Below are 22,996 nucleotides of genomic sequence, written 5' to 3'. Positions count from 1 at the left end.
ATAGCTCAAATTAGACTCATCCCTTTAAAGCTAAACTCCATGCACAAAAAAACTTTTATTGAAATATATTCTTCAAAAGGCATAAAAAGAAAGAATAAATTCATTCTGTGTGCACCAAATGTCTTTATAAACCCAGATATTACCTTGAATAAGGGCTGTGGGAGGGACCCAGAAGCTTCACCCACTATAGGCTGCCTGCAGAAAACTAGAAGGGGTGGCGGATACAAAACCAGTTACCCCACACAAAGGAGACGGATCAGCAGTGACTGGTCAACACTACAGGAAACATTTGCATAGGGGCAACATGCAGGATATATTTTGTGCTGCAGTAGCACAGATTTGAAGGAAATATACACCTCCACCATGATTCAGGGAGAATAGACTGTATTTAGACAATATTCGTTTAGCCTGGGGTTCAGCTTTAATTACCTTCAAAAAAGTGTCCTTATATTGCACAAAATTGGCTGTGATTTTTTTTTATTCAATCGGAAATAATACACCATAAAAGGATACTAAAAGTAATATTCAGCAGCTAACCATTTTATAATAAGCACTTTACATTTGTACAGAGAGAAGGGTTGTTTTCTGTCTGCAGTCCCTCTGACAGAAGGATCAGATTTGGGCATTTTATGACAAGCACTATACATCTGTTGAGACTGGAGGGTCATGTTCTATCTGCAGTCCCTCTATGATGGACTGGTCAGGTATGGGAATTCTGCTGATCCAACTGCGCCATTTCCTGCTGGCGGATGACTTCTTGGGCATCGCGCTGCATCTTCTCCAGCTTTGTTAACGTTACGGACTTTAGAGGTAAAAGCTTCGGCTTACACAACACCATGGTGGGGACATCTTCAACAAAAAGCTGCCCTGCAAACACAGATTCGAAATTCTGGTTATGTGTCATCAAGATGCAAGCTCATAAACCGAGCACCTCCAACTGGGAACTACAAATACGAGACTTTTTATAAAAATGAGGGACTCATATGAGGTGATTACCTTCACATTCCACCTCCAGCCCAGTGCAGAATGACCTATTCATGCTCCACTCCTTGCTGATGTACAGTATAGTGGGGAAGAGTTAGACTCTAGTTTTTTTTTTGTGTGTTTTTTTTATTGCTCTTTTGTTCTCACTTGGCACCTGGACAGGAAATTGGGGGAAATCTCCCCAGTGGACAGACTCAACCTGTGGGCCTTCTTGTCTGACCACTGCTGACTGTATTTGAGGATTATTTACTAAAACTGGAGAGTGCAGCTCTGCATAGAAACCAATCAGCTTATAGGTTTTATTGCCAAAGCTTAATTGAACAAGCTGACATTCTGGTGAGTGCACCAATTTTAGTAAATCTCCCCGTGTTTTCCTTACCAAGGTGCTTACTCCACAGATTTTTGTAGTCGCTGTAAAATCCTTTTCTGAAAGTCCACAGAAAGTATTAAACCTTTTGGAGCTATACTGCTTACTAAAGGAGAACTGGACACTGGCATAAAAACGTTTTGTAGCAAACTACTGAAAGCATGATCCTAAACACAGAGAAGTTAAGTTGGACCTATGCCTCAAGAAAAGGATTTTATGGCGAGTATAAAAACCATATATATTTTTTTCTCCTCCACTGCGGGACACAAAAAGAAATTCACAGTTGGAACATCCAAAAGCAGTTCTATAGAATTTGCAAAACATCAAACCGGCTACAATTGCTAAAAGGCCCAAAAGATTGTTGGGGACTTTCTCCAGAGCCGCCTGAAGGGCAGATACTGGCATCAGAAGAGGCCAAACATCCACCCAGTAGAACTTGGAGAACTTAGAGAAGATGTTTACAGAAGAACATGCGACAGCTTTGCAAATTTGGGAAACAGTCGCTTGATGCCAAAAATCTCTTACAGATAGACGTGCAGAATGGAAACATTTGTTTAGTTGCATTTCGGATAAATTAGTTATGTTACTAATCTTGTTTCGTGAATTTGTTTTTTTTCATTTATTCATTATCTAATGAATTCCAAATTTTGAGAAAGATTCAAGTTCGAATCGGTCAAAAATGTATCAACCAATCCGAATTCAGTTTGAACAATAGCTAGTTGTTAAAGGATAAGTTCACCTTTCTGGACCTTTCATTACATGTTACACATTAAATATGGGTGTAACATGTTATGAAGGGGCTGGCTCCAGCTCCCCCACTTTGACAGCTAGCGAGGGATCATCTTCCCCGCTAGCTGTAAAAATTTAAAAAAAAAAAAAATACAGCTGTGTGGGTTTCCGGCCATGTTACTCATTCACTGTGCTTTGTGAAGGAGAATACTACAAGTCCTGAGTGTATGTGCTTGCCCGTATGGGCAAGCAGATATACTGACAGGTTTGCAGAAGACCTGCATGGCACCAGTAATCTGCTGATTGCTGGTGCAATGCTTTACAGGCTAGTGCAAAAAAAAAAAAAAAAAATGCATATATTTTTACTTGCCAAAAAAAGGTGCATTTATTATTTTTTGTCAAAAGGTGAACTTGTCCTTTAAGGAGCGGGCTGGGAAGCCAGCCATGCAGTGTGGGGTTCCCTCTTCCCTTCGGGCCTGGTATGGATTTTAAAAATCCATACCAGACCCTTATTCGAGGATGCAGCCCAGCAGGTCAGGAAGGGGGAGGATGAGCGAGCCGATTTCCCCCAACCATACCAGGCTGCATGCCCTCAAAATGGGGGGGGGGGGGGGGCTTTTTCAAAAGGTGAAGTTCTGTTTTAAGGATTGCCACCTTTGGGAAGGGAGGAAGAGTGGGTATCCGATTTTGACAGGTACCTGCTCCCACTGCTGCTGAGATCGCCTAGGAGAATGGAGGCGGAAGTTGTACCCCCTTCTCCCCAACTCCCCGTAGTCTTCTGGGACACGTGACAGGTACCAACAGACTATGGTACCATTCAGAAAGCGCAACGCTATTTACACATGTGCAGTGGGCACACGGTTGTGATGCTGCAAGCTATCACAGCCGGGTGCCCACACAGAGGATGGCCAGTGAAATCGGCTGCGGTGAGGACACTGCGGGATCAGGGGACAAGTGACTGGCTATTTTTTTTAAAAGTCAGCAGCTACAGTTTTTGTAGATGCTGACTTACTTTTTTTATATTGTGACTGGAGCTCCTCTTTAAGGACGCAGCGGCCGACATCCAGGCCCCCTCCTTAACAACCAGCTATTTTTCACACACAATTCAGATTGGTCGATACATTTTCACATGATCTGAATCTTTTTGAAAATGTGGAATTTGATAAAAAGCGAATAAATGAAACGAAATTAAACACATTTACTAAATTCGTTACTATTTTCGTCCGAATTTAGATTGGGACCAAAACGAATTGCACATGGCTACTTACAGAACTAGCAGCATGTGCCTTGACAGGAAAGGACTGAACCTGTTCCTTGGGACCATATGCTTGGATGATCATCTTTGTAAGCCAATTAAAGATGGTGGAACAAGAAGCCTGTGCATCTTTAAGAATTCCATTCAGGATGACAAAACAGGAGTCTTCCTGAAAAAAAGCAGTTGTTGAGTGATGGAATCTTACAACCCGAACCACAGCCAGACTTTTGATGAAGTGGAACCAGACAGAAGGACAGAAGACCAATGCTCTAGCTGAGGTGAAAAGCTGACACTTCCTTAGGCAAGAAGGAAGTTGTGGGCCTCAATACCGCTTTGACCCTAAGTAAAACAAGAAAGGGTTCCCTGCAGATGGCTACCTTGTCGCTGAGAGTAGAGAGAGAGAAATTGAAATGTCTTTAATAAGACAGCTGTTTCTGAAGTGCAGTGAGAATCAGATTCCATGGGGAACAGGGGAATGAGCAAGGGAACTACATGGGAGCCTGCCCGAAACATCTTAAAGAGTAAGGGGCCAATGGCCTCTAAAACAGGCAGAAACCTGATCCTTAATGGCGCTGAGAGCCAAACACTTGTCCAGACCTAACTACAGGATGGAGATGATTTGTCCCACAGAGAAACTCCTGGGGTGCGTGCCCTGAGTCTCATACCACGTGAAGCTTTTAGCATCATAGGACATAGGAGTTACATTTTCCCCTATTCATTAGAACTTGAGCTTCAACAACCTTGAAGCAGGATGGAAAACTGGTCTTTGGAACAGAAGATCCTGATGATTATGCAGAGCCCACGGAGCAGCATCTGACAGGAGACTTACCATGTTGGTATAGCACATCTGCCTGGGACAGCCCAAAGCAATGAGGATCTCTGGAATGCCCGTCAGCTTGATCTTGCTAAGCAAATGAGGAAGAGGTTTCAGGGTAGGAAAGGCTTAGATCAGGGTGTACTGCTCTCATTGACCCTGCGAGCATCCTTTGTCTCCATTAGAGTATCCCTGTACCTAGATACAGGAGGTTCACTTCTGGTATCCTCCCCTCGATGACACATGTCCTATAATACCTTGGGGTGTAGGAAACACTCCCATGTGTCAAGGTGGGTGCCAGTTGAGGCAATCTGCTTGCCAATTATCTACACCTTGAAAGTTTTGCCCGGAGCAAGATCCTGGTTCCTTCTTGATGATAAAAGTATGCCACTGCTGTGGAATTATCCAACTGAATCCAGATTGAATGACTTTCCAATGGGATGGTCCAACACTGCAATTTGCCCAAAATTCTAGGATGTTAATTGGGAGAATTAAGTCTATTGCACCAACAGGGTGTTCTGGACTCCCAGTTCTTCAGGCTGGCATACATTGTGAGGATCTTCAAAAGACAGAAAAGAGGGAAAGAAGTAACTCAAGAACTGAATTCCTGAGCTTTCAAGCCAAGGACAACCTGGTCCTCCATGATAGATGAATCAACCTGTCCAGAGACCAGATTCGCTTTTCCCATGATGAAATAATGTTGTATTGCAGAGCTTTGGATTTGCTTGGCTTGTGAAACTGGGCAAATGGAACTGCTTTGAATTTGTACCTCCTACGCCAAAGCATTTGAGATGCAAGCTGTCTAAACATCTGCAAAAGTTAACAAATGTCCCCCTCTCTAGAAAGTGGGGCACACCGTCATGCAGAGGAAGGCTAGGCTGAGGATTTGGCTGATATAGGTTGACTATAGAATATACAACCTCCTTAAGATCTAACATCAACTATGTAGTGTAAGGACATGCTTTATTTGATACAAATCCAATGGATTGTTTAGACGTGTCCTCATGTTACATAGTTTTGTGGTAAATCTAAATGAGATTGTACAGAAATTGTACTATCAGTCTGTATAGTGTATGGCCAGCTTTAAAATGCCAGGCCTGGTGAGTAGATGGGAAACCAAGCTTGGGGGGTCCTAACATGGAGGTTAGAGTGAAGAAACAAAAGGGGCGTTTCTTAACAATAAAACATTGCCGTCTGTTCCTGAGGCTTCTTCCACTGAGGATGGTGGGCGCTCTTACTGCCAGTAGCATCCCTGATGAAGTTTTCAAAAGCTAGTGTGAAAAGATGCTGCCCCTCAAAGGCCATGCGGATCAAATGCCTTTTACAAAATGGATCAGCAGTTTACCTAAAGTGCCCTAAGCTCATACACTGAGATGAACTGGGAAAATTTCAGCAACACATCATAGCAGAAAGTTTGTGCTAAAGTCATCTGCTCCACATGTTTTATAAGTGAGGACTAAATCAGTAGTAGTGGATTTCAACCAGTCAGAAAAGGTTTGACAAAGTAAGGTAACAGCCAGAATCAAATGAAGAGCAGGACCCACCAGAAAGAACAGAGCTCTAAAAGAGCTTCTAATTGGTTATCAACTGGATCACAAAATCCTTGCTAAAAGGATCTCAGGATGCTTAAAGCTACAGACTGATCCTCTGCATCAATTAGAGCTGAAACGGACTCCTTTAATTTGGGAGTTATAGCAGTAGACTGTAACTCCTCAGGGGTGAGCTCATCAGTGAACAACTGGGATGAGCCAGAATCAGAGTCTTCGAGGCTGCTGGTTCAAAAGCTGCTAAGGCTGCGGGTAAATAAGATATAGAATCTGCAATAGAAGGAGCAGAAGTGCTCTTGTGGCCAGAGACAGCTAAAAATTGGGTGAATCTGGTCATAGAGTTTTCCATTGCTGTGATATAAAACTTCAGCCAAAGGTGAAAGTCCATCCACATTGGATGGAGCCAAGAAGTACCCTGAGGATGAGACAGGCTCTAAGTGCAGAGAGTGCCATAAATTCCGAGCTACACGTCAGCACCTTCAGTAGGCATGCTGCGCAGCCAAGCAGGAGCCATTAGTGGAGTGTGAATTGGGGGCACCCGGTACAGAGGGAATGTTGCTCTCCCATGTCTGGATTCAGGCATGTTTTGACTGCCTGGTGGTATGGCAATATAAAGGATCACAGTAAGAGGCATAGTCTCAGGTACTCATGAAACCCAGAGAGCTGTAGGAAATGAGATCGTCAAAGTCACTAGATAGGCAGCAGAAACCTACTGAAGACTGAAGTTCCATGTGGCTCTTTGCAAGCAGAAGCAGTAGCGAAGAGATGCTTCCTCATTACTGTATGGCAGGACAGAGAGCATGGAGTGTGTCAGTGCATGACCTTAGAGCTCAGTCCCTTGGTGTTAACCCCCCCTCTATGGAAAAATAGCAGTAATAGGGAATAATGGTGCCCAGTGGCCTAAGTAAATGAGGTAGCTACCAGCGCTTGGCTCAGTCGACCTAGTCACTAAGTGAGTCTTCAGAGACAGGGCAAGCGCTGAGGCAATGCCAGGGGCTCTGAAACTGGAGCATGCTCCGGAGAAAACTTTTAGCAGAACTGAGCCTAGAAAGTGCCCCATGTAGAACCCTGTATCCAGAGGTCAATTCCAAGCTATTTCCACAACGTCCAGTGGGTTTGGGCACAGTGCACCAAAAGCCAGGATGAGGACAACCATGATGGAAGAAACAAAGCTCCAGCAATGAAGAGTCTTAATTAAAGAAAAAAGTGTTAGCAAAAATGTACAGCAGAGCTGAAGAAAACCAAATGCATATCTTTTGTTTTGAGGCACCTGAAATGTGTTTAAACTGAAAGTTCAATCAGGCTTTAAAAATATTTTCACCCACCTTGCTTGGGAAGCACCTCTCGAAACATTGATTTTACTTCTGGCATCCTGGAGATCTAGAGACACAACAGGAAAAGACAAACATTTTTATCAGAAACTTACCAGCTATTATAAAACGTGATTAAAGTTCTAAACCCATAAATAGACAGGTGCTTGCTGAATATGATTTCAACATATACATATGTGTCATAAAACATGAAAGCTGAAATATAAGTATATATAAAACGCAGTTATTTACCTGTTAACTGTATTTCCAGGAATCTTCTAGGACAGCTCACTTGAGAGATAGGGCTCCTCCCAGGAAACACCCGCTCCACCTTTTTTTCCCCTTTATAGGCGTCCTCTCTCCCATTGGCCCCCAGTATAAGAATATGATCGAAGGCCTAGGAGAAAAACAAAGAAGAAAACCAGTAATAAAGATATCCCCCATAGGTTCGCAACATACCTGCACATAATCGTGTGATCAAACAGTAATCGGGGGGGAGTTACGCTGTCCTAGAAGATTCCTGGAAATACAGTTAACAGGTAAATAACTGCGTTTTCCCGAGTCATCTTCTAGGACAGCTCACTTGAGAGGAGTAGAATAGAAATACGTACATTAGGGCGGGCACCCTGCTTGTAGGACCTTCCTGCCAAATGCCTGGTCCTTGCTGCCGATCAGATCCAGCCTGTAATGTTTAGTGAAGGTGGCGAAACTGGACCACGTCGCGGCTCTGCAGATCTGTCCGGGGGAGGCCCCCCCTTTTTCCGCCCAGGAGGCCGCAGTGGCCCTTGTGGAGTGGGCTTTTAGGCCGGGCGGTGGTGACAGGCCTGCCGACTTGTAACCTTCCGAAACTGCCTCTCTGATCCATCTGGCGATGGTGCCCTTGGAGGCACCGTCCCCCTTCCTTGGTCCCTGGAATAGGACGAAAAGCCGGGACGAGCGTCTCCATGTCTTTGTGCGTTCGATGTACGTGATCAAACACCGTCTTACGTCTAACCTGCTACAGTCCTCCGCGCTGCCCGGATCGGCCTCCAGGGAAGGTATTACTATTTCCTGAGATCTATGGAAGTGTGACGCGACCTTAGGTAGAAAGGCCGCGTCCGTGCGGAGGATGATTCTATCCAATAAGATGGTGCAGTACGGCTCGATCACTGAAAGGGCATGCAACTCGCTGACCCTGCGGGCAGAAACTAGTGCCGTGAGGAGGATGGTTTTAAGAGTCAAAGATCTGAGCGAACATTCATCCAGCGGTTCGAAAGGCCCCCGCTGAAAGCTCTTCAGGACTGTGCCCAGGTCCCATGATGGAAGTTTTGGCAAGGACGGGGCACGGCGCCTGGAGATAGCCCTCAGGAATCTGATTACTAATGGGTCTGCCGCCAACCTCAGCTCGAGAAAGTTCGACAGAGCCGCTACCTGTACTTTGAGGGTATTGGCGGCCAGACTCTTATCCGCCCCGGCTTGAAGGAATTCAAGAACTGTATGCAAAATGGGCGTGCCCGGTGCTTCGTTTCTGACCTTCCAGGCGGAAAACTTCTTCCAGACCTTGTCGTACAAGGCGTTCGTCGACCTCTTCCGGCCATCCAAAAGGGTGGCGACCACTCTTGCCGAGAGCCCCTTTTCCGCTAGCCTGTCCCGCTCAGAAGCCACGCCGCTAAGGACAGCCTTTCTGGATGAGGATGCATCACCCTCCCCTGGTTGAGTAAATCGCGCGTGGGTGGTATCATCCAAGGGTCTGCTAAACTGAGCTCCTTCAACCGGGAGAACCAAGATCTCTTGGGCCAGAATGGCGCGATCAGAATAACTTTGGCTTGAGACACCCGGATCTTCTGAATCACCTTCGGCAGTAGTCTGAATGGAGGGAAGGCATAAAGGAGGTCTCCTTCCCACTGCTGGGCTAGCGCATCTATCCCCTCGCTTTTGGGGTCCTTCTGCAGGCAGAAGTACCTTTCCCGCTTTGTGTTCTGGCCGTTGGCAAATAGATCGATAGAGGGGGAGCCCCACCTGGCGCAAATCTGATCGAACGCTGACTGGCTGAGGCACCATTCTGTCTGGATGACCTCTCTTCGGCTCAGTTGATCCGCCAACTGGTTCAGGTCCCCTTTCAGATGTACTGCCGTGATGAACTCCAGGTTTTCCTCCGCCCAGCTCAGGAGGGATCCGGCCAACTCCATCAGCCTTGGGGACCTTGTGCCTCCCTGCCTGTTCAAATACGCCACTGCAGTGGTATTGTCGGAGAGAATCTGGACACCTCTCCCCCTTATCTTTTCCTGAAAGGTCGTAAGTGCCTTGAAAACTGCCAGCAGCTCCCTGTAATTTGACGACCTGCTGGAGTCTACTGCACTCCACGTGCCCTGGGCCAGGCCGTCTTCCATATGGGCGCCCTAACCAGTCATGCTTGCATCCGTGGTGATCCGCAGTGGGTTGGCCAGCCTCCAACTTCTTCCTCGTTCCAAGGTGAGGCTGCTTCCCCACCACCTTAGCGATTCCTTCACTTCGTGCGTGATGCGGATCCTGGAACTCAGACCTGCTCGGCTGCCGTCCCAGTGGGAAAGGGTGTGATTTTGCAGCACCCTGGAGTGAAGTTGCGCCCATTGCACCCCTGGAATTGCCGCTGTCATCCGCCCGATTATTCTCATCGCGGTCCTGACCGTGCAGGTCGACATCCTCCGGAGGGCCCTTGTGTCCTGCCGCAGGTTGAGGGCTTTTTCTGATGTTAGGTACGATCGGGCCTGTGCGGAGTCCAGGACGTACCCCAAGTACGTAATCCTCTTGGAGGGGGTTAGCTGTGACTTCTCCTTGTTGATAAGCCACCCCAGACTTTCCAGAAAAGATATCGTACGTTCGATGTGCGATCTCAGGCCTCCCTCTGTGTCCGCAAATACAAGCAGGTCGTCCAAATAGGGGATAATGTTTATCCCTTCCAGTCTCAAAACTCTTAAAGGCTCCGCTAAAATCTTGGTGAATATCCTCGGGGCCGACGACAGGCCGAAGGGGAGTGTGTTGAACTGAAATAGCACCGGACCCTTTTCTCCTTCCAGCGCAAACCTCAGGAATCTCCTGGAATCTTCTCTTATCGGGACATGTAGGTATGCGTCTTGCAGATCTATCGAGGCCATGAACACCCCAGGTGAAAGGAGTTCCTTCACCGTGTATATGGATTCCATACGGAATTTGCTGGGCCTCACGAACTCGTTCACCTTCCGCAGATTCAATATCATCCTGTAAGTACCTGACGGTTTTTTCCTTAGAAAGAAATGGGAGAAGAATCCACTTCCCCTTTCCTCTTCTCTCAACTGGCAGATAACGTTCTGACTGAGCATATTTTGTAGGAGGTCCACCAGCGCATCCGCCATAGCCCTGTCCTTTGGCAGGGGTGTTGCAAAGAATCTCTGAGGGGGGGCCCTTGTGAACTCTATTCTGTACCCCCTGTGGATGGCCTCCAGAATGTAGGTGTTCTGGGTTATCCTTAGCCATTGTGCGTGGAAGCGCCCCAGTCTCGCTCCCACCTGGCCTCTCCAGTCACTTCGGCTGGGTTTTGGGTCTATTCTGGCCGGGGTTGAAAAGGAAACCTCCCCTGCCTCTCGGCTCGTTCCTGCCTCTTCTTGCGCCCCAGCCTGGGCGCTGGGTTTGGAACCTAGCTTCCCTTGACGCGTATTGCCTGGATGGGCGAAACCCCTTCCGTCCAACCTGCCTGCTGGGGACCGGGAAGCTCTTTTTCCTGTCGGCCGACCTTTCCAGGACTGAATTCAGCTCCGGGCCGAAAAGGAGTTTATCTTCAAACGGCAGGCCACAGAGTTTAGATTTGGAGGCCAGATCCCCCTGCCACGATTTCAGCCAGATAGCCCTCCTTGCCGTGTTTATGAGCGCTGTAGATCTAGCAGAGAGTCTGATGGTCTCTGCTGATGCGTCCGCGATGAAGGCTACCGCTTTCTCCAGCACCGGAAGGGACTTCAGAATCTCTTCCCCCGGAGTGCCTTGTTCCAGATGCGAACGGAGCTGCCCCAACCACACATCCAGGGTTCTGGACACACAGGTCGTTGCCACTGCAGGTTTAAAATTCACTGCGGACACTTCCCATGCCCTCTTCAGGAAGGCGTCCGCTTTCCGATCCATCGGGTCTTTTAGGGACCCACCGTCTTCAAAGGACAGATCCGTGTCCTTCGAGATCCTCGAGAGAGGGGCGTCTGGCTTTGGGCAAGTCTCCCAAACCGAGGCATCTTCCTCCTTAAAGGGGAAACGTCTCTTGAGGTTCTTGGGAAGGAAAGCCTTCTTCTCTGGCTCTTCCCATTCTCTCCTGATCGTGGACCATAGGGCAGGGTGTACTGGGAATGTACGGCTGCTTTTTGCCTGTAGCCCTGCGTACAGTTGGTCGTGGAGGGAGAGGTCCTGCTGTTCTTCCTCCAGATCCAGGGTCTCATAGATCACCTTTAACAGGTCCTCCGTGTCTTCCACCTGAAAAAGGAACCTGTCTGCCTTTGGGCCCTGAGCCTCAATCTCACCCTCCTCCGAGTCTGAGGTGTCCGACTGTTCGTCCTCCCAGTCCCTTACCGGCGCTACCAGCTTCCTCTTTTTCCCCCCTTGGGTGCCAGAAGTGCCCGGTTGGGGCTCATCCTGGGCCGGTCCCGGCTTCTGTTCTCTGAAGCTTTGAAATGTCTTGGACATCTCTTGTGTCATATTCTGTAGGAAGTCTTTAAAAAGAGATCCAGACTCCTTCTTGATGAGCTTGTCTATGCACCCCTGGCAGAGCTGCTTCCTCCAGGAGCTCGCCAGTTTCTTCCTACAAGTGGCACACTTCTTTTTCTGCTCACAAGGAGCTTCTTTCTCCCCTCTATCCTCCTCCTGTGGGCCCATCTGGGGACAAGGAGATACACGCGTTCATGCGTCTGTAACAGCAACGCCTCCCCCCCTGTGCCACTGTGCAAGCTCCAGCTGTGGGCCTGGGGGGGGGGGGAGAGGGGGGCTGTGTGTGCGAGGGGGGTACCCAATCATCCCGGGGAGGGGGGGGGGGAGGAGGGGGGTAAAAACAAAAGAAAGTTTGCCAAACAAGGCCCTTACCTTACTGCAGGCCTCCCCCGCTCCTGACAGATCTGCCTCCATGCCGCCGCAGACTCTGCCTCGGTGCGACGGTTTTTCAGGGGCTGGTGGGCTCCGCCCCCCCCCTGCGATCCCCCCTCGCCGACCCCCCTCTCACGGCCGCCGGTGGAGAAGCGGCCGTGGCACGGGTTCCTTCCACGGCCCGCCGCCCATTTCCAAGATGGCGGCGGCCGTTCCCTGCTCCTGCGCCGGAAGTGACGACACCCGGCGCCCGGAAGTGACGACACCCGGCGCCCGGAAGTGACGCGATCACAGCGTCCAGACCCACCGCAGCCGAGCCTCCTGGCCATGCTGCCGGGATCCAGGAGCAGGTAAGACTTACCTGAACCCCCAGGGAAAGGCACCAATGCCTCGGTCGGCGGAGCGGGCTCTACCCCCCTGGAGAGCCCCGCTGGGACCATCTGGGGCCGACGCCCCCACCCCACAACGGGCATCCCTGGTGAAACTGGCTGAAAGGTCCCCCCCCTCACAAGGCCCCTGCCTTGCTTGGAGGAAGGGGGGGGGCCCCAGCCAGGGACCCTCTGTACTCCGCCAGAGAGCCCAGATAAAAAATAAAAAACGGGCGTAGCTCCTTCCTGGCCGGAGGAAACACTAAAACTGGGGGCCAATGGGAGAGAGGACGCCTATAAAGGGGAAAAAAAGGTGGAGCGGGTGTTTCCTGGGAGGAGCCCTATCTCTCAAGTGAGCTGTCCAAGAAGATGACTCGGGAAAGTGCTCTCCCAACACCACATATAATAGTGAATCTTATATACGGGATCATAAAAGTCCAGAAGATGTGAATGAATGAGAATCCTATAAAAGGGTATCACATTGATCCAGTAGATTCTTCCCCACCATTTGTGAGTAATAAATGAATTTCCGACTCACCAGAAGGTGTTGACCACCATATTGGATGGTCAAATATCGCTAAGATAAACAAATGACATGTAGATTCCCAGCTGTAAGCTCTCATGTGGTGGGTCTCCAGCACCCCTGGAGGGGAGCCTGGAGACCCACCACGAGAGCCTACAGTTGGTGGAGAAGAATCTACTGGATGAATGTGACACCCTCCTATAGGACTCTCATCCATTCACATTTTCTGGACTTTATAAGATTCACTATTATATGTGGTGTTGGGAGAGCATTTTTTATACTTATATTTCAGCTTTGATGTTTTATGACACATATGTATATGTTGAAATCATATTGAGCAAGCGCCTATTTATGGTTTTGTATTTAGAGTGTATTCACGTAATGGGGCAGCTGTCACTACTGTCTTTTGGCAGAACTTGTAGCTGCATCATAGTACAAAAACCCATACAAGGTTTCACAGGCGCCACAATGTTATTTTCTTGAATTCTGTGCTTAAAGTTCTACCTATAATAAAAATGTGACATTTGATTTCTATACTGCTTATTCTATATGGGCAAAAGTATAACCCCTTCCCAAACGAGAGTTGAGCTTTTTCAAGTGAAGGGTTCTGTTAAGTCTAGAGTACACAAAGACATTGTAGACAAATGTGCGCTTCCAACTTTTTGGTAACATTTTGGGGAAGACCATTTTCTCTTCCACGTTTACTGTGTCCCTATGTACAAAGCTAACTCTCTAAAGTCATGGTTTGACCAGTGTGGTGTGTAGGAACTCAAGTGGCCTGCACAGAGTCCTGACCTCAACCTTACTGGATACCTTTGGGATGAATTGGAACATTGATTGTGATCCAGGTCTTCTCATCAATCAGTTCCTGACCTCACAAATGTTCTTTTGGCGCAATGGGCACGAATTCCCACAGATGCTCCAAAAATCCTGCGGAAATTCTTCCCAAAAGGGTAGAGATGCATTTACATTGCCAGTAAGGGACACCTTGTGGACTTCAGACCCTTTAGAGTGGAGGTAAGTATGATTATTATTATTATTATACAGTATTTATAAAGCGCCAATGGTTCGCTCAGCGCTGTACATTACAAAGGGGGACAGAACATGTGACAGAACAACAACAATACAATGCAAAACATGAGGGGATCGAGGGCCCTGCTCTTTCGAGCTTACAATCTAGGAGGGAGGGGATGGTGGCACAGGAGGAGATAGCTGTGGGGGATGGAGTGGTAGGAAGAGTGGAGGAGGTCGACAAGTTAGCAGGGGGTGGGGTAGGCTTCCCTGAAGAGATGGGTTTTCAGGGTGTACCTAAAGGAGAGGAGAGTAGGTGATAATCTGATGGGTTGGGGCAGGGAGTTCCAGAGGATGGGTGACACCCTGGAGAAGTCCTGGAGGCGGGCATGGGAGGAGGAGACCAGGGAACTAGAGAGAAGGAGGTCTTGTGAGGAGCGGAGTGTGCGTGTTGGGCGGTACTTGGATATTATTGGATATGATGATAGTTTCGCTTTAGGTTGATCAGAAGAGTTCTGACAAGGAGCTTCCTTCAGTTATCCCATATAGAAAAAAAATAAACAGCTGCAAAGGACAGCTAAGGTACAGAAATGGGAAATATCTCTTATGAACACAAGTCTCCATAAAAAATATCAACAGGAGATACTTTTTTTTTTGTAGCAGAAGTGACATGCTATGTCTTTCACCGAAAAATACTTTTTCCTGACTCCTTCGCTGTACAGGGCATATCCTAGCTCTCCAGAATAGATCCCCAGTCTGACTGTCCCTGGCCCGCCCCTTCAATTTATTGGATTTCACTTCTTTCAGTCAGAGATTCACCATCACATGTGGGCGTTACCCAGGGTGGTCTACATGCAAATGAAAGCTGTCTAACAACGCCCACACCTACCCATCAGTGTATTCTGATATTTGCATAACTCCTCCCAAGAGCCAGCATACTGCTTGAATCAGGGTTGAGGACCTGAGAGGAGTACTGAGGTAGGGTGCTTTAATGGTTCCAGGAAGCTATGTACAGCACCCTGCCAGCCCCTCCCACCAGCTAGGATCTGCCTATATTGCAAAGAGAAGCACAGAGACCCAGTGATGGTGTCTCTTGAGCTAAGATAAGGTATGTAATGAAAGCAGAAAACGGTTTTATTTAAAAATTTAATTAACATAAGCATGCTAATGGGGTGGCTGGGGGGGGGGGGGGGGTTGAGGAACCAAGGAAGGCAAAATCTAAATTCAACTTTAAAATACACAGTATGTATAGCTTTTTTTTTAATTTGCATTTTAATGTGAGAATGTAATTAACAATAAAAGTGGCTGTAACATTTAGCTGAAAAGTCAATGCAAGAAAGATGATGTACAGCGTGTTAGTATAGGTTGAGAGCAAGCTGGAACAGTGCTGGGTCTAGTGGTAAAGAAGAAACACTTGAATGGATAGCAGTTGGAAAGCTTTTTTTTTTTTTTTAAATCTAATTTTGGGAAAGATTACGATATCTGTCAGGCTTTTAACCGCTTCCCGATCTATAGAAGAAATACTGCTGCAGGGCTGCGCAAAATCACGTATTTATATACGTGATTTTGTATTTCCGGGTTGGGGGCGCACGCGCCCTACCTGTGCCGTCACTGGCGGCTACAGTTATCGAGAATCCCCGCTGGCACCCGGCGATCGCCAAGGAACACTGACGGGGAAGAGGTCTGTATGTAAACAATACAGATCTCTCCTGTCAGCTCTAGCATGCTGCTTTGTATTGCTCTGCATAGCAATACACAGCTCACCCTTTGATTGCCACAGATGTTAACCCCATTGCTTATTAGCACTGTTCACTGTATTAGTGTCACCGGGGATGTCAGTGACACCAATCAGTTCTCTCCCATGCCCGCCGCAGTCCCACTATAAGTCACTAATCGCCGCCATTACTAGTGTTAAAAAAAACAAACAATTCCAGTATATATACCGCCCTTTGTAGATGCTATAACTGTCACGTAAACCAATTAATTTACACCTATTTGGATTTTGTTTAAACAAAGACGTAGCAGAATACATTTTGGCCTACATTTATGACTAAATGGATATGTTTTATAGCAAAAAGTAAAAAATAATGTTTTTTTTCAAAATTGTCGGTCTGTATTTGTTTATAGCGCAAAAAATAAAAACCGCAGAGGCAATGAAATACCACCAAAAGAAAGCTCCATTTGTGGAAAAAAGACTTTAATTTCATTTGGGTGCAGTGTTGCATGACCGAGCAATTGTCAGTTAATGTAACGCAGCGCCGTATTGCAAAAAAAATGTCCTGGTCAGGAAGGGGGGTAAATCCTCTGGAGGGCAAGGGGTTAATGTTTCCTGGAGAGGATCACCCTATGGGGTTTATTTACTAAAGCTGAAGAATGCAAAATCAGGCTTCTGCATAGAAACCAATCAGCTTCCGGGTTTTATTGCCAAAGCTTAATTAAACAAGCTGTAGTTAGAAGCTGATTGGTTTCTATGCAGAAGTGAGCCTGATTTTGCACTCCCCAGCTTTAGTAAATAAACCCCATTGTGTCCATTGTCATTGAAATAGAAAGCGAGAAATCCTGAACAGGAAGCCCCTGTTAACACCTGACCACTTTTGTGCGTTTCCCTATGCCTTGCTATGCAGAGTCCCATTTTGCTCATGCTCACACTCAGTCACTCTATGCTCCAAGACGTACATGAGCTTTATTTTTGGTATAGACTTCAATGGGAGAGCCTAAAAACCCTACAAAACTGCTCTCCTCCTATATAACTGTTTGTATCCCCTTCTTCAGCTCAGGAAACAAACGTCTGAAATTTTCTGTTTAGGTGTGAATGCAGACTAATAGAGGGGAAATTATCCAATAAGGACACCTGTTTGGGTGACAACTAAAAAGAGATTTATTTTCAGACTTTTTAGATAATCCACTGACTTCCTGTTGTGTCTGTGGGATGGAAAGCAAAGTTAAAGTGGTTCTAAAGGTTTAAGGTTTTTCATCTTAATGCATTGTGTGCATGGAGGTAAAAAAACATACGTGTAGCAGCCCCCCAGCCTCAGCCAGTGAGCTACTTGCTATGGGGGCACCCGACAGGAGGGAGGGGACAGGATCGCCGGTGGGGGACCCGAGAAGAGGAGGATCTGGGCTGCTATCATTTTATTCTCCCAAATGGGACACAGACAGTAAAAAATAGACAGGGGTTATAATCCTTCTCTACTCCATCCATAATTGATAAAGGGATAAGTTCATCTTTAAAAAAAATAATGAATGCGCATTTATTTGCAGGAAAAAATGTGCATTTACTATTTTTTTGTAAGAGCCTTGAAAGCATTGCATTAGCAATCAGCAGATTGCATGTGCAATGCAGGGCTCCTGCAGACTGTCAGTGTAAGCTGTATGCTCGAAACTCATATGGGCAGGCAGTTGCACACTGACGGGAGGAATCATTGAACTACGTAGAGAGGTCAACAGTGCCCTGGTAGTTCAATGAGAACTACAAGTCATCAGCTGCAAAGGCTGTTAATATTTGTAATTCATACATTCACAGATCACTGTGATTGAATGATTTGGCAGTGTTCTTTTCAAAGTGCAAAAGTGGGTGTGGGGAGAAGATCTCTGGCTCGCTGTCAAAATGGCACGGGGGGGGGGGGGGGGGGGGGGGGGGGGGGGGTATTGGTGAGAGGCTGCAGGAGTGGTAACATGTTACATGCTCCACCATAAGATTGGGTGTAACATGTAACATGTTCCCAAAGGTGAACTTATCCTTTAAGTCTAGCGTATACTTACACTTGGCTGAGATCTAGGGGTTGACTTACTAAAGGAAAATAGACTGTGCACTTTGCAAATTGCGGTTGTACTCCGCAAGTGCAGTTGTTCCAGAGCTTAGTAAATGAGGTAAAGCTTTCCTTTGCCAAGAATACCCAATCACAAGGAAAGTAAAAAAAAACAGCATTTTTGCTTGCACATGATTGGATGATGGAAGTCAGCAGAGATTCTGCTCATTTACTAAGCTCCGGAGAGTGCAATTGCACTTTGCAAAGTTCACATTCTAATTGCCTTTAGTAAATCAACCCTCAAATGTAGTATCTGTTCTTATCATTGTCCATTAGGGCTGCTCCACCATCATTCTAGCCTTTTGCCTGGGATAGCTGGCTGTATAGTATCCCTGTTTATATAATGGGGGTCCTGAGGGCCCTCTTCCTGTGAAAGAAACAAAACTAGTACCCACTGGGTAAGGTGAGGAGGTGGGGGTATGGAGTATTTCCCTGGTGCGGAAGGTTCCGGAGGGGACAGTGCCTCCTGACCTGAGTGGTGCTACCTTGTCTAGCCAATGGCTGTGAAGGCAGAGAGGCCCCGGTGTTCAGCGCCTTCTGGAGTGGCACCCCTTGGATGCTCTGTTACTATGGGTTTGGGACCCCACTTTGAGTAGGGCACTTTGGCCACAACGCCACAGCTTATTTCTTCACGCAGTTTTTGTTACCAGTCCACAAGGCCTAGGCACTGCATCTGCACTGGCACCTTTTTTAGTCTTTGGGCCTAGCCTAGTATGGTAGGGTTTGGGTCTAGCCTGTGCGGGGGGATATGTGGCTCTTAGGTTCCTTCCTCCACTGCCTTGCCCCTAACCTAGTACTTGCTGGCCAGCTTTGGTCGGCCATGAGGAGAGGGGTTTGCTGAGCCTTTTGGCTAGGTAGACCTGAGCGTGTCTTGCCCCCCCGACAGGAGTCTCGTGCCCTGGGGTAAGGGAAGGGTCTTTCCTCTTCGGGAGGGGACCATATTACACATCATAAGTGCACTTTTTTGGTTCACTTAGGGCTCGTTCACACTTAACTGTTTTTCCAACTCTTGTCAAACGCCTCTATAGCGTTTGACAAGCGTTGGTCCGGCGTTTGCGGAGCATTTTTAACGCTCTGCAAACGCCGCAGGCGAGGTTTAGCGGCGGATGCTAGGCATTTGCCAAGCGTTAAAAATGCCCCACAAATGCCTATAATGAAGTTTGAATGGTGTTAACACTCCACAAACGCCCTGCAAACACTGGCCGGGAGTTTGCGGAGCGGCACCATAGCCTTGAATAGGAGGCTTCAACTCCTCCTGACTCGACCAGAGGTGTCCGTTTTGCCGCGACGTGACGCAACGTGATGATAACGCTCCCGTTTGAACAGCACCATGTGCTTCAATGTGCAGAATTTTCCCAGGCATTTGGGAAACGGTAAAAACGCTTCCCAAATGCCTGTCTGCCACTTGCTAACAAGGCTAGTGTGAACGTAGCCTTATGGTGCTTTGTTTTCATGCACTGCACCGCAGGCTCAAAAGAAATATAAATGTACACTTAAAAATAAAAAACAAAAACCTCCTTCTGAAGATCCGAATTTCATCCCTGACCTCCTACCAAGAGACTGCTAACCTGCAACTATGGTGTCACTCCCTCGCTAGATAATAAGATAGTGATGGAGAGATGCCATAGGAGCAGAGGAACGTTCTCTCCACTGTTTTACCTGCGAAAGGATTTAAATTTCTGTCTATCCAGTCCTGAGATGTACACAGCTCTACCACACAGCACAACCCCGTCTGGCAAAGCAGGAAACCTGATTCTTCACTTCTACAGTTTAGGAACACTTAGGGCCAATTCACTCTGACTTGCGCTAAAAAGCATATGCATTTCCATCCATTTTAGTCGCGTTTTAAAGTGCGCTGAGATCCGTTGACATACGTTTTGCATTTTAGTGCAACGTAGAGTTATGGTGAGGATAGGACACATTGGAAATGATTGTTCTTCCCTTCCGTTGATCTGCCTTTTACAGTTGCGCTAAAATGCTCACTGATGTGAATTGGCCCTTACAGGTCTTGTCCCTCCCCTGGCCTCTGATTGGACGGTGAAAGGAGAAGCAGTAGACTGCTGAGCTCATCCCTCCGCTCTCTCCTACTATCAGTCCGAGCTTTAACACATGAGCACTGCATGAGTGCTGCTTCTCCCTTCCTCAGCCTGAGTTCTGTTGTACAGGGTCCCGACACTGGGTCAAATAATTTTACCTACACCTCTTGCATTTAAAAAAACAATGACGTGTGATAGTGTTTAATGATTACAGAGCTGCCTTCATGTGTGTCTTTTATATCTGCCTGGTTTGGTAGAATTACATATAAGCAGTCCATAAACAGATTATGGCGTCTCCAGGTTGAGAGCACTTGGAGTGTCATCACTATGGCAGTTCTCACACCTCTGATTGGATGCCTGGTGTGCGGCGCCTCTTAGTACACCTCCAGGCCTGATGGTGTTACTACAGCACAGGGTGGAGCTCCCGCTTTTGAAAGATTTGTGGGCAGCACAGTGGCTTAATGGTTAGCCCTTCTGCCTGGCAGTACTCGGGTCGTTGGTTCGAATCCCAACCATAGCACCCTCTGCCTGGAGTTTTCATGTTCTCCCTGTGCCTGTGTGGGTTTCCTCCGGGTACTCTGGTTTCCTTCCGGCTCCAAAGCCATGCTGGTAGGTTAATTGGCTCCTGTCTAAATTGTCCCTAGTATGTGTATGTATGAATGTGAGTTAGGGACCTTAGATTGTACACCCCTTGAGGGTTAGGGACTGATGTGAATGTACAATATATATGTAAAGCACTGCGTACATTGATGGCGCTATATAAGTACCTAAAATAAATAGATTTCAGCAAGTGCCGTTATGGCCAGCCTCAGTGTCTACACTACTGAAGCAGGTAAGAACCTACACGCAAATCTACCTACCCCTCGCCTCACCCCTACAGTCTCCGCCCGAAACACCTGCCTACTGAACGACATATCAGACTGGATGTCACTCCACTTCCTCAAATTGAACCTTTCCAAAACCGAGCTCCTAGTTTTCCCCCCAGCCCGCGCCCCCCCCCAACCTCTCCATCACGACCAATAACGCCACCATCAGTCCCACCCTGCAAGCCAAAGTCCTAGGTGTCACTCTAGACTCCAATCTGTCCTTCCAGCCCCATGTCCAATCATTGGCAAACTCATGCAGGCTCCACCTCCGCAACATCTCCAAAATACGTACGTTCCTCACCCCAGACACTACTAAATAACTCCTTCACTCCCTTATTATCTCACGTCTGGACTACTGCAACTCCCTCCTCACCGGCCTACCTCATCACAGACTATCCCCGCTCCAGTCTATCCTGAACTCAGCGGCCAGACTCATCCACCTTACCAACCACTCCGTATCTGCCACCCCCCTCTGTCATTCCCTCCACTGGCTCCCGATTGCCCAACGCATTAAATTCAAACTACTAACATTGATGTACAAACCCCATTCACAACGCTGCCCCAAACTACCTCACCGACCTGATACCCAAATACCACCCTACCCGTAATCTTCGCTCCTCACAAGACCTCCTACTTTCTAGCTCCCTGGTCTCCCACGCCCGACTCCAGGACTTCCCCCATCCTCTGGAACTCCCTACCCCAATCAATCAGACTGTCACCTACCCTCCTCACCTTTAGGCGCACCCTGAAAACCCATCTCTTCAGGGAAGCCTACCCCACCCTCACCTAACAGCCGATCTCCTCCGCTCTTCCTACCACTCCATCCCCCCACAACTATTTCCTCCTGTACCACTATCCCCTCCCTCCTAGATTGTAAGCTCCAAGGAGCAGGGCCCTCGAACCCCTCGTGTATTGTTTTGTTACTGTATTGTCTCATGTTCTGTCCCCCACTATAATGTACAGCGCTGAGCAAACCTTCTGGCGCTATATAAATACTGTATAATAATAATAACCTACAGTGAGGACTGCACCCCCCCGGAAGCTGCATGTAGAAGACATGGAGAGCATGGCTCCTTTCTAGAGACTCTCCTTCCATAATTCCCCTGGCAGTGATCACACAATGGCCATGCAGGGTCCCCCCTCCACCACCCCTCTCCCCAGAGCCCAGTCAGGCCTCCCCACTGTTTTGTTTACCTCTCTCCCCGCAGAAGACGTGCCTCAGACCTGTTACCAAGCAACATCAAACGTCAACACGTCAAGCGTGAGCTGCTCGCAATGCACCATGGAATACGTAGTCCTAACTCCAGAACTACGTTGAATTGGTAGCGGTGTACCGAAAAATACAGTTCTGTTTCACACTCATGACCTAAAGGGCTCCAAAACTTTCCCCGAAAAATCAGACTATTGTTTAGTTTTGTTTCTATCCGAAGTGATATGGAATTGTCCGCTTTCAATAAAGATAGTTGAAAAAGGAGAAACAAAAAGATCGCGAGAGAACGCATGTGGAAGTCACGTGACGCCAACAAGCGGGTGGGTTGTAGTGACAGATTTCACGTGAGGCGGAGGGAGGGGAGCGTGGTGACGTCATGCGACGCAGCGCGGAGGAGGAGGCGGAGCGGAGGAGGAGGAGGATGGCGGCGGCGGTGGCGGCGGGCAGCAGAGCGGGGAGACGGGCGGAGAAATAACAACAACGTGACGGTGAGCGGAACCACGGGGAGCCCCGGGATACCGTCCCTGCTGGGTATGAGGGCGGGCCGGGGAGGGGAGAGACCGAACACCAACGAGACCCTTCTTCACAGGCCTGAGAGACTAACTGACAACCTGAACCGTCCACTGAGCGACCCCCCCGCCCCGCTCTGTGTGCTGACTCCGCCCCTTGATGACACCATCCCCTTTATTCCATGACTGACCCTGCCCACATGACTTACCCCACTATCCCCCCATCCGTGACTGACCCCCCCCCCCATCCGTGACTGTCCCCCACCACTATCTCCCCCCCCAATCCATGACTGACCTCCCCACACTATCCCCCCCATCATTCATTGACTCCCCCCCAATATCCTCCCCATCCTTGACTGACCCCCCCCCCAATATCCTCCCCATCCTTGACTGACCCCCCCCCCAATATCCTCCCCATCCTTGACTGACCCCCCCAATATCCTCCCCATCCTTGACTGACCCCCCCAATATCCTCCCCATCCTTGACTGACCCCCCCCAATATCCTCCCCCATCCTTGACTGACCCCCCCAATATCCTCCCCATCCCTTGACTGACCCCCCCCAATATCCTCCCCATCCTTGACTGACCCCCCCCAATATCCTCCC

The 22,996-nt window shown here is 48.1% G+C and overlaps 1 protein-coding gene across 1 annotated transcript; it reads right to left on the bottom strand.

Annotated features, from left to right (window-relative positions):
- Positions 1 to 460: 460 nt before the first annotated feature.
- On the bottom strand, positions 461 to 21,981 carry BBIP1 (BBSome interacting protein 1). Its single transcript, XM_089656497.1, has 3 exons — positions 21,866 to 21,981; positions 7,022 to 7,076; positions 461 to 867 (listed from the first exon to the last, which is right to left on the bottom strand). Exons 2-3 carry the CDS (start codon positions 7,065 to 7,067, stop codon positions 701 to 703), a joined length of 213 nt encoding a protein of 70 aa, XP_089512623.1. The 5' UTR covers positions 7,068 to 7,076; positions 21,866 to 21,981; the 3' UTR covers positions 461 to 700.
- Between the last annotated feature and the right edge of the window lie 1,015 nt (positions 21,982 to 22,996).

This window comes from Staurois parvus, unplaced genomic scaffold (genome assembly GCF_062004578.1).
Source record: "Staurois parvus isolate SC_StPar_1 unplaced genomic scaffold, SC_StPar_1.0 ptg000911l, whole genome shotgun sequence".
Classification (NCBI taxonomy): Eukaryota; Metazoa; Chordata; class Amphibia; order Anura; family Ranidae; genus Staurois; species Staurois parvus.
Note: the sequence above shows the minus strand (reverse complement) of the source record. Positions and strands in the feature narration are given on the sequence as shown.

Coding starts and splice junctions, on each gene's coding strand:
- BBIP1 (XM_089656497.1), bottom strand. CDS start 7,067: ATGCCAGAAGTAAAATCAATGTTTCGAGAGGTGCTTCCCAAGCAAG. Junction 868..7,021: donor AGAGGTGCTTCCCAAGCAAG/GTGGGTGAAAAT, acceptor CTGTGTTTGCAG/GGCAGCTTTTTGTTGAAGAT.